The 13,682-nt window shown below is 36.5% G+C and overlaps 1 protein-coding gene across 3 annotated transcripts in view; it reads left to right on the top strand.

Annotated features, from left to right (window-relative positions):
- Window positions 1–13,682, top strand: part of LOC136026851 (coatomer subunit zeta-1-like) — a 48,009-nt gene that overhangs the window by 21,351 nt on the left and 12,976 nt on the right. For all 3 annotated transcript variants that reach the window (XM_065703570.1, XM_065703571.1, XM_065703572.1), the window contains exon 3: window positions 11,394–11,527. In XM_065703570.1, the coding sequence (XP_065559642.1) occupies window positions 11,394–11,527 (134 nt within the window). The remainder of the gene's footprint in view (window positions 1–11,393; window positions 11,528–13,682) is intronic.

Genomic DNA, 13,682 nt, shown 5'->3' with positions numbered 1-13,682 from the left:
TTTTTTCAACTCATCAAACGAAGAGCAAAGACCCTGAACATTAAGCTGAAGTACAGAGAATCTACCATCTCGTTTGGATACTCGATCTAAATCAGATACGTATTTACTACTAACTGAAAAATGGGGATTTGATGGTGATTTGTTAGACTGACCTACTGAATTATTTATCAAACTAAGAATATCAATTGGGTTATTTTGAAGATGAGATAGTCGCTCACCCAAGGAGGAGATGTCACCCAAACTAGAGTCAGACAAATTAAAAAAAAAAAAATACAAACTATGATCCATCATGCGCCACCCACCACCCAGCTTGGCATCTTCATAACAATGACATGTGGACAGCAACTAGGCAAACAGAACGATGAACTCATTTTTTGTGAAAAAAGAAACTGAAACAGAAAAAATAAAGGCCAAAAACAGAAAACTTGAATAAGAAAAAAACTTGTATACAAAATGAAAAACAACAAAAACATAACTAAATCTCCCAATCCAGGAGAAAAATTTATATATCATAACTTACGAAAAAAAAAAACCAAAACAACAACAACTAACAAACATCAAACAAATCACTAAAAAAAAATGAACAAATCACACATATTACTCATCACCTCCGACTATCACAGCGGGGGAGGGAACCACAGAGGTCGCATTACTAGATAGTTTAAAGGGATCAAAACATGAGTCCTCTATTCGCAACCAAGTCTTACTCTTTGAAGACTTTTTCGCTTCAATCCATACACTAATCCCTTTCGTTATTACTCGGGTTTCAGCAACTCTAGTTGAAGTGTCAGATGACGTACGCAGATTATAGCCGAAAGATAGCAGTTCTTTTCTACGACGTGCCAATTCACGCGGGAGATCGGAAGTGATACTTTTTCCAGATCCCTTCAGCCTACCACAATTTTTCATAATAGCGTCTTTATCTGCTAAGTTAGCCAAAGTCACGAAAACTGGCCCGGCTTTTAGTGTAGTCCTAGACGTTGCCCTAGTATTAGAGCCTGGTGGTTTATTTCCATTCAAACGATAGCACTTGACGAAGGGCATTGAATTTGCGTTACTGACTCCTAATTCAGAGAGAAACTCACGAGTAGCATTTTCTGAGTTACCTCCTTGAACAGCTGGTATACCGTGAAGTAGAATATTCTGTCTTTTTGAAACAAGTTCAACTTGAAGACAAGACTTTTTTAGATTTACTACTTCGGTTTTGAGAACCGTATTTTCTTCTTTGAGTTCCAAATTCTCATTTCGCAAAGCCTCAATCCCCTTTTCCAGGATAAGAATCTTCGTCATAAGCTCAGTGTGTTTCTGATCAAAGTACGACTTCGTGAGAGACATCATAAAATTATTCAATAATTATTCAATAAGTCCTAGTACCCTTTTTAAGTGACTAAAAACATTGGAGGATAACCAGTCCACCTCCCATGTCCCTTTTTCCCCCAATGTCATCGGATCGAAATTCTGAGGTCGCCATTTTGTTCAGCGGCGTAGTTGAAAAGTCCAATGGTTATGCTTTTGGAGATAAATGACCCCCCCCCCTCTCCCCCCAAAACTCCTGGGGAAAGGGATGTAAGTTATGAAAGTTTTCCATTGTTTGCTCATAGTGTTTGTTTTAGGAAAGTATAGAAATATGTTTTGGAGTGGGGTGAATTTTCTGGGGACATTTTACACAGGGAGAGTTTTCCGTAGGGAGAGAAGTTTTCGGGGGTGAACTTCCCAGGGAAAATTCTACATTGGAGGAATTTGGCAGGATTCTCCTATATGAAGTTCTTTTTATTTGTCCTACTTTCCCTTCATCGATTCAATTTTACATGCGGGTATATTCCAGAGCATTGTTGGGTGGGGGGAATTTTCAACAGGTTTAGAAATGTCGGGAAAATTTATCCGTGGAGAGGGGGAATTTTCATCGAAAAATTCTCCATGGAGGAAATTCTTCATGAAGAATTGTCCGTAGGAGCAACTTTCTACGAGGGAAGAGGTGCTATTTCCAGGAAAAAATTTCTACGGAGGGGGGAGGGATTTCCGGCATGATTGAAAAAAGACCAGAAATGAAATTATTTTTCAAATATAAGCATGGTAAGAAGAATTTTTCAGGTGGGACTGTTTGTAAGAAGTTTTCTGGGCGATTTTTAGGGAGGAATGAATAGTCAGGCCTAATTTTCCATGTGTTAGGGGGTTATTACGTGGGAGCAATTTTCCATGGGGAGAGAAAAATTTTTGTGGAGAAGGGGGGAGGTTTCCTGGTATTATTTTAAAAACGGGACTGTTAGGTGGGACTGTTTACAAGAAGTTTTCTGGGCGATTTTCAGCGAGGAATGGATAGTCAGGCCTAATTTTCCATGTGTTAGGGGGTTATTACGTGGGAGCAATTTTCCATGGGGAGAGAAAATTTTTTGTGGAGAAGGGGGGAGGTTTCCTGGTATTATTTTAAAAACGATTAGCAATTTAGTTAAAAAACAACAAGTTTTTCCAACTGAAAATAAGGAGCAACATTAAAACCTAAAACGAACAGAAATTATTTCGTATATGAGGAGGGCTGCCTTCTCCTTAATACCTATCTCTCCACGCTAAAGTTTATGAATACTTTATTTTGTATTTTGTACTTGATTGAAGAATAAAATTTTGAAATGTGATAAAACGCTTAGTCAATAAACTAAAAACGAGAACGAACCTTTGGCTTCCAATATACAGCCAGTGTGCAGTGCAGAACGAGCCTTTTGTTGGATGCAAAAGCATCCAACCGAGCGCATTAAATGAGTGTTTTTGGTTTAACATTAGGCCCGAAGAATCTTGGTTTAATATTAGGTTCGTAATGTATACACGCGTGATAAAGCAAACAAGGGTAGGATATAAGCTGGATTTGACATTGGAATATGGTGGGGGGGGGGGGTTACAATCTTTTAATAACAAAATTGTTGGTCATGTTTTGCACACGTGCAGTGGGATTCGTAGTTTGACATACGTTTATGGAAATGCCCACGAAAAGACGTTGTGTTGCGTAATATTAACAAATTCGAAAAAGATTGCAAATAACGAATTTTTGTCAAAAGTATAAAAAGTTGAAATATATGTTTGTCTCTCTAAGGCTTTTACACAAAGATCTTTCTGTGATTCTTTAAAACCAAAGAAAAGAGGAAGATTAAGCGAAATTCAAACAAAGTGGCAAAACACTTAAGCAAAAAAAAATAACAGTCTACAAAGGAAATTTCTAATCACTTAACACACATTATCACGAACCTAACTTAGGAAATTAAAGCTGAAGAACATTTCTTAGCTTAGTCCTTCTAAAATAATTACCTATTAAACAAGTGGATAATTACCTAATTAAACTATTACCTAATTAATTAATAAACCTCATTGACTAGTTAATGACTGTTATAAACCAATTACCTAATACTTTCTGAGCTTCAAAAGCTAGGCTACATCTTAATCGAAATAATTAAAGCAAAGGCTTGTTAGCTCAAGTAAATCTGAGTTCCAAATACGTGACAGAAGGGTTATGAAAACGAAAGGGAGGTGTATTAAAATATAATGACAAAAGTTAGGCAAATGATCTTTGTCCAGTAATTAAAATAATACCCTAGGTATTGGGCATCGATCTAGTTTAAAGTAAGAGTCTGTAAAGTCAGGTAATGCACCTGTTACCGCCTGGCTATTGCCGCCATTTTAGGGATGTGTTTTAAACGACACATAATCTAACACCCATAATTACTAAATGCAATGCTCATAAATTACCAGTTACTGGTATATTTTTGCACAAAGCCTATATTCAACTGGAGGTCCCAGGGACTTCCTACTGACCAGTTCTAACCCAGCTTAAGTACTTCATGTAGATTTGAGGAGATGTGTTAGCTTCCGTCCTGCACTGATTCTGGGACCATTTCTTTTCCTGAGGCCAAAATAATTTCAGTGATTTAAGTAACAAAAAAATTACAGCTTGGAATGTTACAACGTTTAAAAATAACTATCATATCGACATCTTGACGAATTAAGTCGCTTCAAACTGGACTTATCATTGTTTAAGAAACTCATATCCCTGGGGCAGGAAACATGAAATGAGATTGTATAGATTTTTTTTGCTCGATCAAGAATTATTGGGTGCAAAGGCAGAGAGTAGGGCTCATGATGAACAAGGAAGCTGGAAAGTCTTGTTTAGTTGGGGAGGACATTAATAAAAGGTTGCTAGTGACTTATTTTATGACTAAGAAGTGTAGGGCCTCAGTCATAGTAGTCCACTAGAACTGACTAATGAAGGTAGTAGTGACTCAGACGAATTTTGCTTACAGCCACAGGAACAAACAGACAGGGTTCCAGGGGTAGGAATATGGTATTTTCATTAGGAGAATTTAATGCCAAGGTCAGTAGATGTAGGGATAGCTGTTATCCTAGCCTAGATAACTTTGGAGTTGGAAAAGAAAACAGTAATGGTTACAGACTGCTGTAATTTTGTAGGTCTAACAATCTAGTTATAAACAATACAATATTTGGTCATAAAATGGCCAAAAGTTAACATAGTATTCACAAGATCGTAAGGCAGCTAAACCTTATTGATTTTGCCATATTAAACCGAAGACTGCCAGGATTGATACAAGATAATGGGTAATGTAGGAGCTCTGTTATTGATGTTAAAAGTATAGATCATCATATAGTAATGTTTAGAGTTAATCAAAAGCTGAAATTTGTGAAGGGAAACTACGTTCGGGGAGGCTTTGATGTTAGTATACTTCTATATGAGAATCCCCAGGAACAGTTGAATACGAAACTTGAGAGTGTAGAAGAGGGTATGTGTCGAACAAAGTAGAAGATGGATGGAATGATTTTAGGAAAATAGTTTGTAAAATCGCTGATGGTGTTTTAATGAAGAAAGTTAGAAATGAGGCTAAGAATATCGATGAAAATGCTTTATGATTAATAGAGAATGGGGAAAGGGCTTGTACACGAATTGTTTGGGTGATTGATCATACGAAAATAAGTGGAATGTAAAGAAAGTCGAGAAAGCATTAATATATGAATTAAGCAGGTGGGAACTGGAGATTCAATGCTGAGTCAATAAATCGTGAAGGAATTGTGAAGTCAATGTGGACTTGTCCCAGTTAAAGGTAGGAAAGGCGCTACAATCAGTGAAAAGCGAAGAATCAAAGAGAGAAAGGCAGAACTTTTTGAGAATGTATTAAACCGTAATAGAGTTACAGGGAAAGAAATTGAAAAGAATGAAAAAGTTTGTGACATTTGGAGGTGAATGAAGATTTATTTTGTTTGGAAGAGTTAGTGATAGTACTAAAAGGAATAAATAATAATAAGGCCTAAGGTGCTGGTAGTGTGGTAAATGAGTTTTTTTTTTAATGGTGTTTATGAAATGAGAGATAAGTTACTGAAGATTATTTTTGAAAAGGAGGAAGTACATAGCGATTTTACGAAAAATCTTATTCAGCCTCTTTATAAGAAATGTAGATAAAACTAAGTGTATTTATTATAGAGGAATTAGCTTGGTTTCTGTGGGAAGTTAATTGCTTAGTATTATGGTATTTTTAGACTAAGGGATGTTGTAGATAGAACTTTTAAGAATAGAATAGAATAGGAATAGAATAGGTTTTATTTGCACAATCTCTCGTAGTCATAAAACTAAATGGCGCTTGTGCTTACAAAAAAGAAAAAAGGATTAAATCAAACGACAAAAAAAATCAGAAGACAAATATTTTAAAATCAACAATTGTTATACTTTGATACAAAGAAAGGGATGAATGAGTTGGAAAAACGATTTGTGCGTGAAGGAGGTGCTGCTAATCTGTCAAATTTCTTCAACCTAGTACTTCGATGTTTCACTAAAACTGGTGGTTTTAATCAAGAAATCTGATAAAAGTAAGTGTATTTATTATTCAGGAATTAGCTTGGTTTCTGTAGGAAGTTAATTGCTTAGTATTATGGTATTTTCAGACTAAGGGATGTTGTAGATAGAAGTTTTAAGAGAAGTTTTAAGTGATTTTAGGAAGGGGGAGGATACGCCGACCCAATTTTTACTCTAATATTAATAACTGATAAGTTTTTGAGTCGTCAAACCCCTTTAGACCTCAGTTTTATATGTTTTGAACAAGCGTTGGATGTAGCTGATAGAAGAGCTTTATCAAAGGTCCTATTCTTGTTAAAGTAATTAAACTATTTTAAAGTAGTAAACTACGTTACAGTAATTAAGACTATTTACGAGAATAAAATTGCTGATTTAAGGTAGGAAATGAGGGTAGTAGCCGTTTTCGTTAATAAGGTTTTGCGACTTCATGGTGTAAGAATTGGCTTAAAAATTAATGTTAAGAAGACTAAGTCGCTAAGACTAGGAATAAGTGAAGGTGAAGAGGTGGTATTGAATAGCAGAGAGATGGATCAAGTGGACAGCTTCACTTATCGAGGTAGGATTATTAGTAAAGAGAGCGGGGGCAATGAAATGTTAAGAGTAGAATAGCCAAGACTCAGGATGTTTTTTTCACAGTTGAAAAAAGTTTAGAAGAATAGGAAGATAAGCTTGCGCATCAAGATTAGAATATTGGAAGCTAGAGTGATGACAGTGGTCAGGTAGGGTGCAGAAAAACAGAGGAGTATTTCTAGTTGGGAAACTAGATGTTTCCCATAAAAATTGCCTACATATTGTTCTGTGTACCCGACTGACTGCCCGTATCTTAAAGACTTGGGTTTGCTAAAAACGTGGGTCAATCCACCTTTCAAGGGCTGTAATGAGAGAAATGAGCTAAATGGCTTTTAATGGAGATGGGATCCAATGGCGCAACACTGATGGTTAATTCGAAAAAAATTAGAAAAAAAGAGGTATTTTTAAATTACGAGTGGGTGGTCGGATCTTCATGAATTTGATATTTAGAAGGACCTCGTGTCTCAGAGTTCTTATTTTAAATCCTGACCGGCATTAAGCCTTGGATTTTCCTTTTAGATCAATCTATTGATTCTTATAATTTTGATAGAGCTCATGCCATATGAGCTCTTAGTTCTCGGCTCTTCCGACCTCGTCACAAGTTCCATATGAGCTCTTAGCTCTTGTTAAGTTTTGTTTACTATGCGGCATGATTTGTGTTTTATTAGGCTGCAGCTGTTGCTGCAACTATGAAGAATAACATATAACCGGTTACTAATTGATGATTCGAAATCAAACAAGTTAAGTGTCTCAAAATAACTAAATTTAAAGATGAATATTTTCGTTTGCTACTTGAAGAGAATAAACTCAAGTGCTTTCAGATTAGCAACGAGGTTTAAGGGAAGGCTGATATCTTTTGCTTGTATTTTAGTAATAACTGTTTTATTTGGTTTAATATGAAAAGCAGGACATTTATTTTTAGATAAAGGCGTATTATTAAGCCCTTTAGGCCAATTTCTTCGCCTCTGCAATGAAAATCTTTAATCTTAGAGTTTTAAAAATTAATTCCTTTTTTTTCAGGAGATTCTATGGATTTCTATCTTCCGTCTTTTTTCTTTTTTTTCGAAATCTTATTTATTTTTTTCGAAGTTTTTAGCTTGTAATATTTGGCTTCTAATGAGTCAGACAAATGCTTCGTCATTTACTTTGTATTCTCTTCCTTTTTCCGAAAAAAAAACTAACCAAGGCTGATTAACTTATCATACCAAAATTAATTACCAAGGATGGGGAAAATATTGTGTGATTACTTGAATTGATTAAGAGGAAACATTCACAACCGTGAATATACATCTTAAAAAGGTGAGAAATTTCTGAAGTACATTTTCAATAAAAAGAAGAGCTCATATGGCACTTGTGACGAGGTCGGAAGAGCCAAGAGCTCATGTGGCATGAGCTCTAGCAGAATTCTAAGAATCAATAGATTGATTTAAAAAGAAAATCAGAAGCTTAATGCCGGACGAGATTTAAAATAAGAGCTCTGAGACACGAGGTCCTTCTGAATATTAAATTTCAGGAAGATCCAATCACCCACTCGTAAATTAAATATGCCCCATTATTTTTAATTTTTCCTCTCCCTTCAGCCCCCCAGATATTCAAATCGGGAATAAAACTTTATCAAGACAATCTCTGCAGGTCCCTGGCACGCCTACCACTCGATGTCGTCCTTGCACGTCCAGAAGCACCGAACTCACCAAAGCACTGCACCCCCTAACTCCCCCAAAGAGAGCAAATCCAGTCTAGTTACGTCAGTCATGTATCTATGACATTTGCTTATTATACCCACCATCCAAGATTTCCGGTCCCCCCCTCCGACTCCCCCCAATATCACCAGATGTGGTCGGGATCTTAAATAAGACCCCTGGGACATAAGTTTCTTCTAATATTAAATTTCAGTAAGATCTGGTCACCTGTTCTTAAATTAAAAACACCTCAATTTTTCTTATTTTTCCGAATTAAAACCCCTCCCTAATTCCCCCAAAGAGGATGTATTAAGTCCGATTATGTCGATCAAGTATCTAGGACTTGGGCTTATTCTTCCTACCAAGCTTCATCCCGATCTCTCCACTCTAAGCATTTTCCAAGATTTCCTTTTTCCACCTCCAAATCCCACAATATCACAGGATACGGTCGGGATTCAAAACAAGAGCTCTGAGACACGAGGTCCCTCTAAAAATCAAATTTCATTAAGATCCCATCACCCATTCATAAATTAAAAATACCTCTAATTTTTTTTCCCTCTCCCTCCAGCTCCCCAGATGGTGGAATCGGGGAAACGACTATTATCAAGTCAATTTGTCAGGTCCCTGACACGCCTACCAATTTTTTATTGTCCAAGGACCTCCAGCAGAAACTCCCCCAAAAGAGAGCGGATGCGTTCCAGTTATGTCAATCATGTATCTAGAACTTGTGCTTATTCTTCCCATCATGTTCCATTCCGATCTCTCCACTCTAAGCGTTTTCCAAGACTTCCGGTGTCCAAGATTTCTGTTTCTCCCCTGCAGCCCCTGTGTCCCTGGATCCGATTCAAATTGAAAATAGAGCATCTGAGACGTAAGAACTTTCTATATATCAAGTTTCATAAGATCCGATCACCCATTCATAAGATCTTCATCTTATGAATGGGTGATCAATTTTCACGATTTTTTAATATTATGAATTGTTCACCTCAATTTTCACGTTTTCCAAGATTTCCAGTTTCCCCCTCAACTCCCCCCAATATCACTGGATCTGGTTGGGATTTAAAATGAAAGCTCAAAAGCACAAGATCCTTCCTAATATCAAATTCCGTTAAGATTGGATCGTCCGTTCGTAAGTTGAAAATACCTTATTTTTTCGAATTTTTCCGAATTGCTCCCCCCCCCCAACTCCCCCAAAGTGAGCGGATCCGGTCCGGCTATGTCAGTCACGTATCTTGGACTTGCGCTTATTCTTCCCACCAGGTTTCATTCTGATCATTCCGCTTTAAGTGTTTTCCAAGATTTCCCCCCCCCTCCAACTCCCTCCAATGACACTGGATCCGGCCGGGATTTAAAATAAGAGATCTGAGTTACGAGGTCCTTCTAAATATGAAATTTTCTTATGATCCGACCACTTCTTCGTAAGTTAAAAATACCTCATTTTTTCTAATTTTTCAGAATCAACCCTCCCCCTAATTCCCCCAAGGAAAGCAGATCCGTTCTGGTTATGTCAATCACGTATCTAGGACTTGTGTTTATTTTTCTCACCAATTTCATCTCGATCCCTCTACTCTAAGCGTTTTACAAGATTTTAGGCTCCCCAACTCCCCCCAATGTCACTGGATCCAGTCGGAATTTAAAATAAGAGCTCTGAGAGACAATATCAACCTAAATATTAAGTTTCATTAAGATCTGATCACCTGTTCGTAAGTTAAAAATACTTCTTTTTTCGAATTTTTCCGATTTAACCGTCCACTTAACAATGTCACTTGGTTAATACCAAGTGCCATAAAAACGCTATATGCGGTTGTCGTGGTAGTCGTATTATGTTATTATGATAGTAGTGGGCACCAAATCAAAAAAAAAATTACGTGGGTGACACAGCAAAAGAAAAGCTTAAGAAGGTTTAGCGTGTCTTTGGGAATCAAAAGATTGTTAATATTTGTATTTACCGCCCCCCTAATATGGTTAATGCAAAACCATGGCACGAAACACTACAAATTTACTGAAATAGAAAATAGTTTGTACCGGAGCTATGTATTTATTAATCTATGAAGGGGAGTTACTGAAAGCGTCGTCAGATTACGTAACTGGTTTTGAATCCCTATTTTCACGGTTCAATGTGGCAACACTGCTGAAAAATTGGTAATGCCTATAAAAGTTTATAATTTTGTAGGGAGTGCCAAATTAAAAAAAATACACAGGGGACGTAACAGCAAAAAATAAGCTAAAACATGTGGCATTAAAAATCTTAAGAAGGTTCAGCTTGTCTTTGGGAATCAAAAGATTGTTAATATTTGTATTTAACGCCCCCTTAATATAGTTAATGCAAAACCATGGCACGAAACGCTACAACTTTACTGAAATAGAAAATAGTTTGTACCGGAGCTATGTATTTATAAATCTATGCTGGTCCCTAGGTTATCTATTAATCTATGAAGGGGAGTTCCTAGAGTTACTGAAAGCGTCGTCAGATTACGTAACTGGTTTAGATTACCTACTTCCACTGTTCAATGTGGCAACACTGCTGAAACAGTGGTAATGCCTATAAAAGTTTATAATTTTGTATATAGGGGGTGCCAAATCAAAAAATAAAAATTACACAGGGGAGGAAATAGCAAAAAAATAAGCTGAAATACGTGACATCAGCTTAAGAAGGTACAGTTTGTCTTCGGATGTGTAATTCTCTTTTGGAATCAAAGATTATTAATCTTTCAATTTTATGGACGAAAGCGTATTCAGTCTGAAGGAGCTAGTTTTGCAGGTTTATTTTCACAATTCAGTGTGGTAACACTGTCGAAAATGTAATAATGCCTTTTGTATAGGTGGTGCCAAGTCAAAAAAAGTTACACGGGGATGAAACAGGAAAAGATAAGCTAAAACACGTGACATCAAACAGCTTAAGAAAGTACAGCCTGTCTTTGGGTTTGTAGTTGTCTTTAGGAATCAACAGATTGTCAATATTTGAATTTTATTGATGACAGTGTTGTCAGATTTAAGTAACTAGTTTTGCATATTTGTTTTTACCGTTCTACGTCACAACACAGTCGAAAATGTAATAGTGCCCATCAGTTTTTCAATTTTGTTACAACCAAGCAAAAGACAATATTAGAAAACTGTTGTTTTTAGATAAGAGCTAAGATGGCCCAAGAGGGGGCACAAATGCTGCTATCTTGCTGTCATTGGGACTTTTCATGTTTTAATATTGTTCTGAATACAGTTGTGACTTTTAATAAGCATAATAAAGATATACTTGTTTCTTTTTATATTGTTTATCCTTCCATTTGAAATTGCTTCTGTTTTAGCTGCTTCTGTCAAACGTTTTGAACTGTGTATACGAATCCATCTGCCTAATTTTGCACAAGAATGTGGAAAAAAGGAATCTCATAGACAACCTTGATGCTATAATGCTAGTCATAGACGAAATTGTTGATAAAGGGTGAGTCACACCGTTATTCTGTTTACATCGTTCCTCAAAGAGATAAGAAGAATTTTGTCTCATTTTATGCCTTACTGCAAAGGCTAAAGCTAAAATCCAAATTTTCTTGTCCAGTGCAACCCTCAATCTAAGTCTCTCCTAGACATCTGTGTAAATCTGGAAAATCCATTTTAGGCTTCGTACAAATGTGTAACTGTAAAGCTTTTTTTAAAAGCTGAAAAGGTGATTAAAAATTCCTATAAGAGTAGCAATAATAATGGATAAGAATATGACATTAGCAAATTGGCCGCATCTTAACCTCAGTGTTCGGCTAATACCCCCCTCCCCTTTGTCCAGTGGAAAATCCCCACCCTCGAAAAATTATCTCTACTTGTAAAATTGAACAGTCAAAGGGAAAATAAGACAAATAGTAAGAATGAAGAAAAGAAGGAATTCCAGAATCTTCTACCTATATTCCAATATACAGGCAGAATATATGCTGTAGATATGATATCATAGATATCCTGTAGAATTGAATTTTATGTTTTATTTTCTTTAATTCTCTTTTTTTTCGTGTGTGTTTGGGGGCCTGTGTGTTGAGTTGTTTTATCAGGGTAAGATAAAGGTTAGAGAAAACAATTTACATGCTGATTTAAAACAAGGAGTTCTTTCTGTCATAAATTTTCTTGGCTCTGATTTGGAGTTGGACTCTATATTATTAAAATTAAGCTCTTAAAAGATACCCCTTAAAGGTACTTCAGATGGAAAAACGTTCTCATGTATGCCTAGTGGACACGTTCTTTATCGCAAAGGGTGAACTTGTATAACGTTCTATAATTGCCGTTACCAGACCAAGTCATATAGTGCAATTAATGAAATAATTATAATTTTTTATACCTGTTAATTTATACCTATATTGAACCCCTTTGCTCGGAGTTCCATTTTAAAGCTTAAGTTAGCTCCCAACTGCTTAAAGTGCTAAGATTTCCACATTCTCTAATAAAGGTATATGAAACAAGAGTTTCCCATCTACTTTATCTATTAACAGATGGCAATGAATGTCTACTACAGTCAATAAAATAAACTGCCAACTGCTTAAAGTGCTAAGATTTCCACATTCTCTTATAAAGGTGTATGTAAGAAGAGTATCCCATCTACTTTATCTATTAATAGATGGCAATGAGTATCTACTGCAGTTGATAAAATAATTATAATTTTTTACAATTTTTTCTGCAATGTGACCGAGAAGCTGGTTGTAAGCCTGGTTTTAGGTTTTCTGGAAAGATCGATGACTGATTATGTGAAAATTGAATTAATAGCAAAAACAGCGGTTGCTTACTATAATTGCGACGTAATGTTGCAAGCTAAAAAGCTTCTAGATGCTGAACTGAATGTTTCAAGCCGCCTGGTAACACGCTTGAAAGATGCGAAGAAAAATCTCCCTATACCTAAATTTGTTATTATGAGCCCATGCGAAGTTCCGACTGTGGGGAAGGCAGTGCGCGCTATGGTTGTATCCATGGTGAAAGAACTGTCGTGAAAGCTGATATCTTAATTGAAAATTTTATTTCTTCTCCTAAATGGCCTCAAGATGAACCGCAAGAACAGCCAAATAAATCAAATTCTGCCTCATAAGTCCCTTATGCGGTGAATTGAGTGAATTGGTGAATCCAAGATAGGCAGGAGAGTAGTAAACGATTCCACCTACACAAATAAACAGCAGACCCAATTTGGAGACACCAAATTCTAGGAAGACTGGGTAAAACTTCACTATTAGCAAGAAATTCTCTAACATACTTTTTGAAGATACCAAACGAGGGGGAGTCTGTCTAGACTCTGGGAGAGCGCTCCAAATCATGCTACAAGCCACCAGAGGGTTGAAGTCAGAGCGTATTGACGGAGTGTAAGATATCTGTAAGTTATTGCAAGTGTGGAAATAATTAGTCGATTGCTCAGAAATGAAAGATATATTACTACATAGGGCAACACGAAGCTGGCCATGTAACCTTAAAGATTGAAAAAAGTGGTTTTCAAGAACCCTTCCAAAGATTTGAAAGGTCCATCAGAGAGAAAAACCTTTATAGATAGTTTGTGTCTCAGTGCTGACGGAAGGATAAGCGAGTTCTGCCGAAGCAAAGGGGAAGCGAAGCTTGTCGTTTCTAATAAATATATTGTT

Source organism: Artemia franciscana, chromosome 5 (assembly GCF_032884065.1).
Source record: "Artemia franciscana chromosome 5, ASM3288406v1, whole genome shotgun sequence".
NCBI classification, from domain to species: Eukaryota; Metazoa; Arthropoda; class Branchiopoda; order Anostraca; family Artemiidae; genus Artemia; species Artemia franciscana.
Note: the sequence above shows the minus strand (reverse complement) of the source record. Positions and strands in the feature narration are given on the sequence as shown.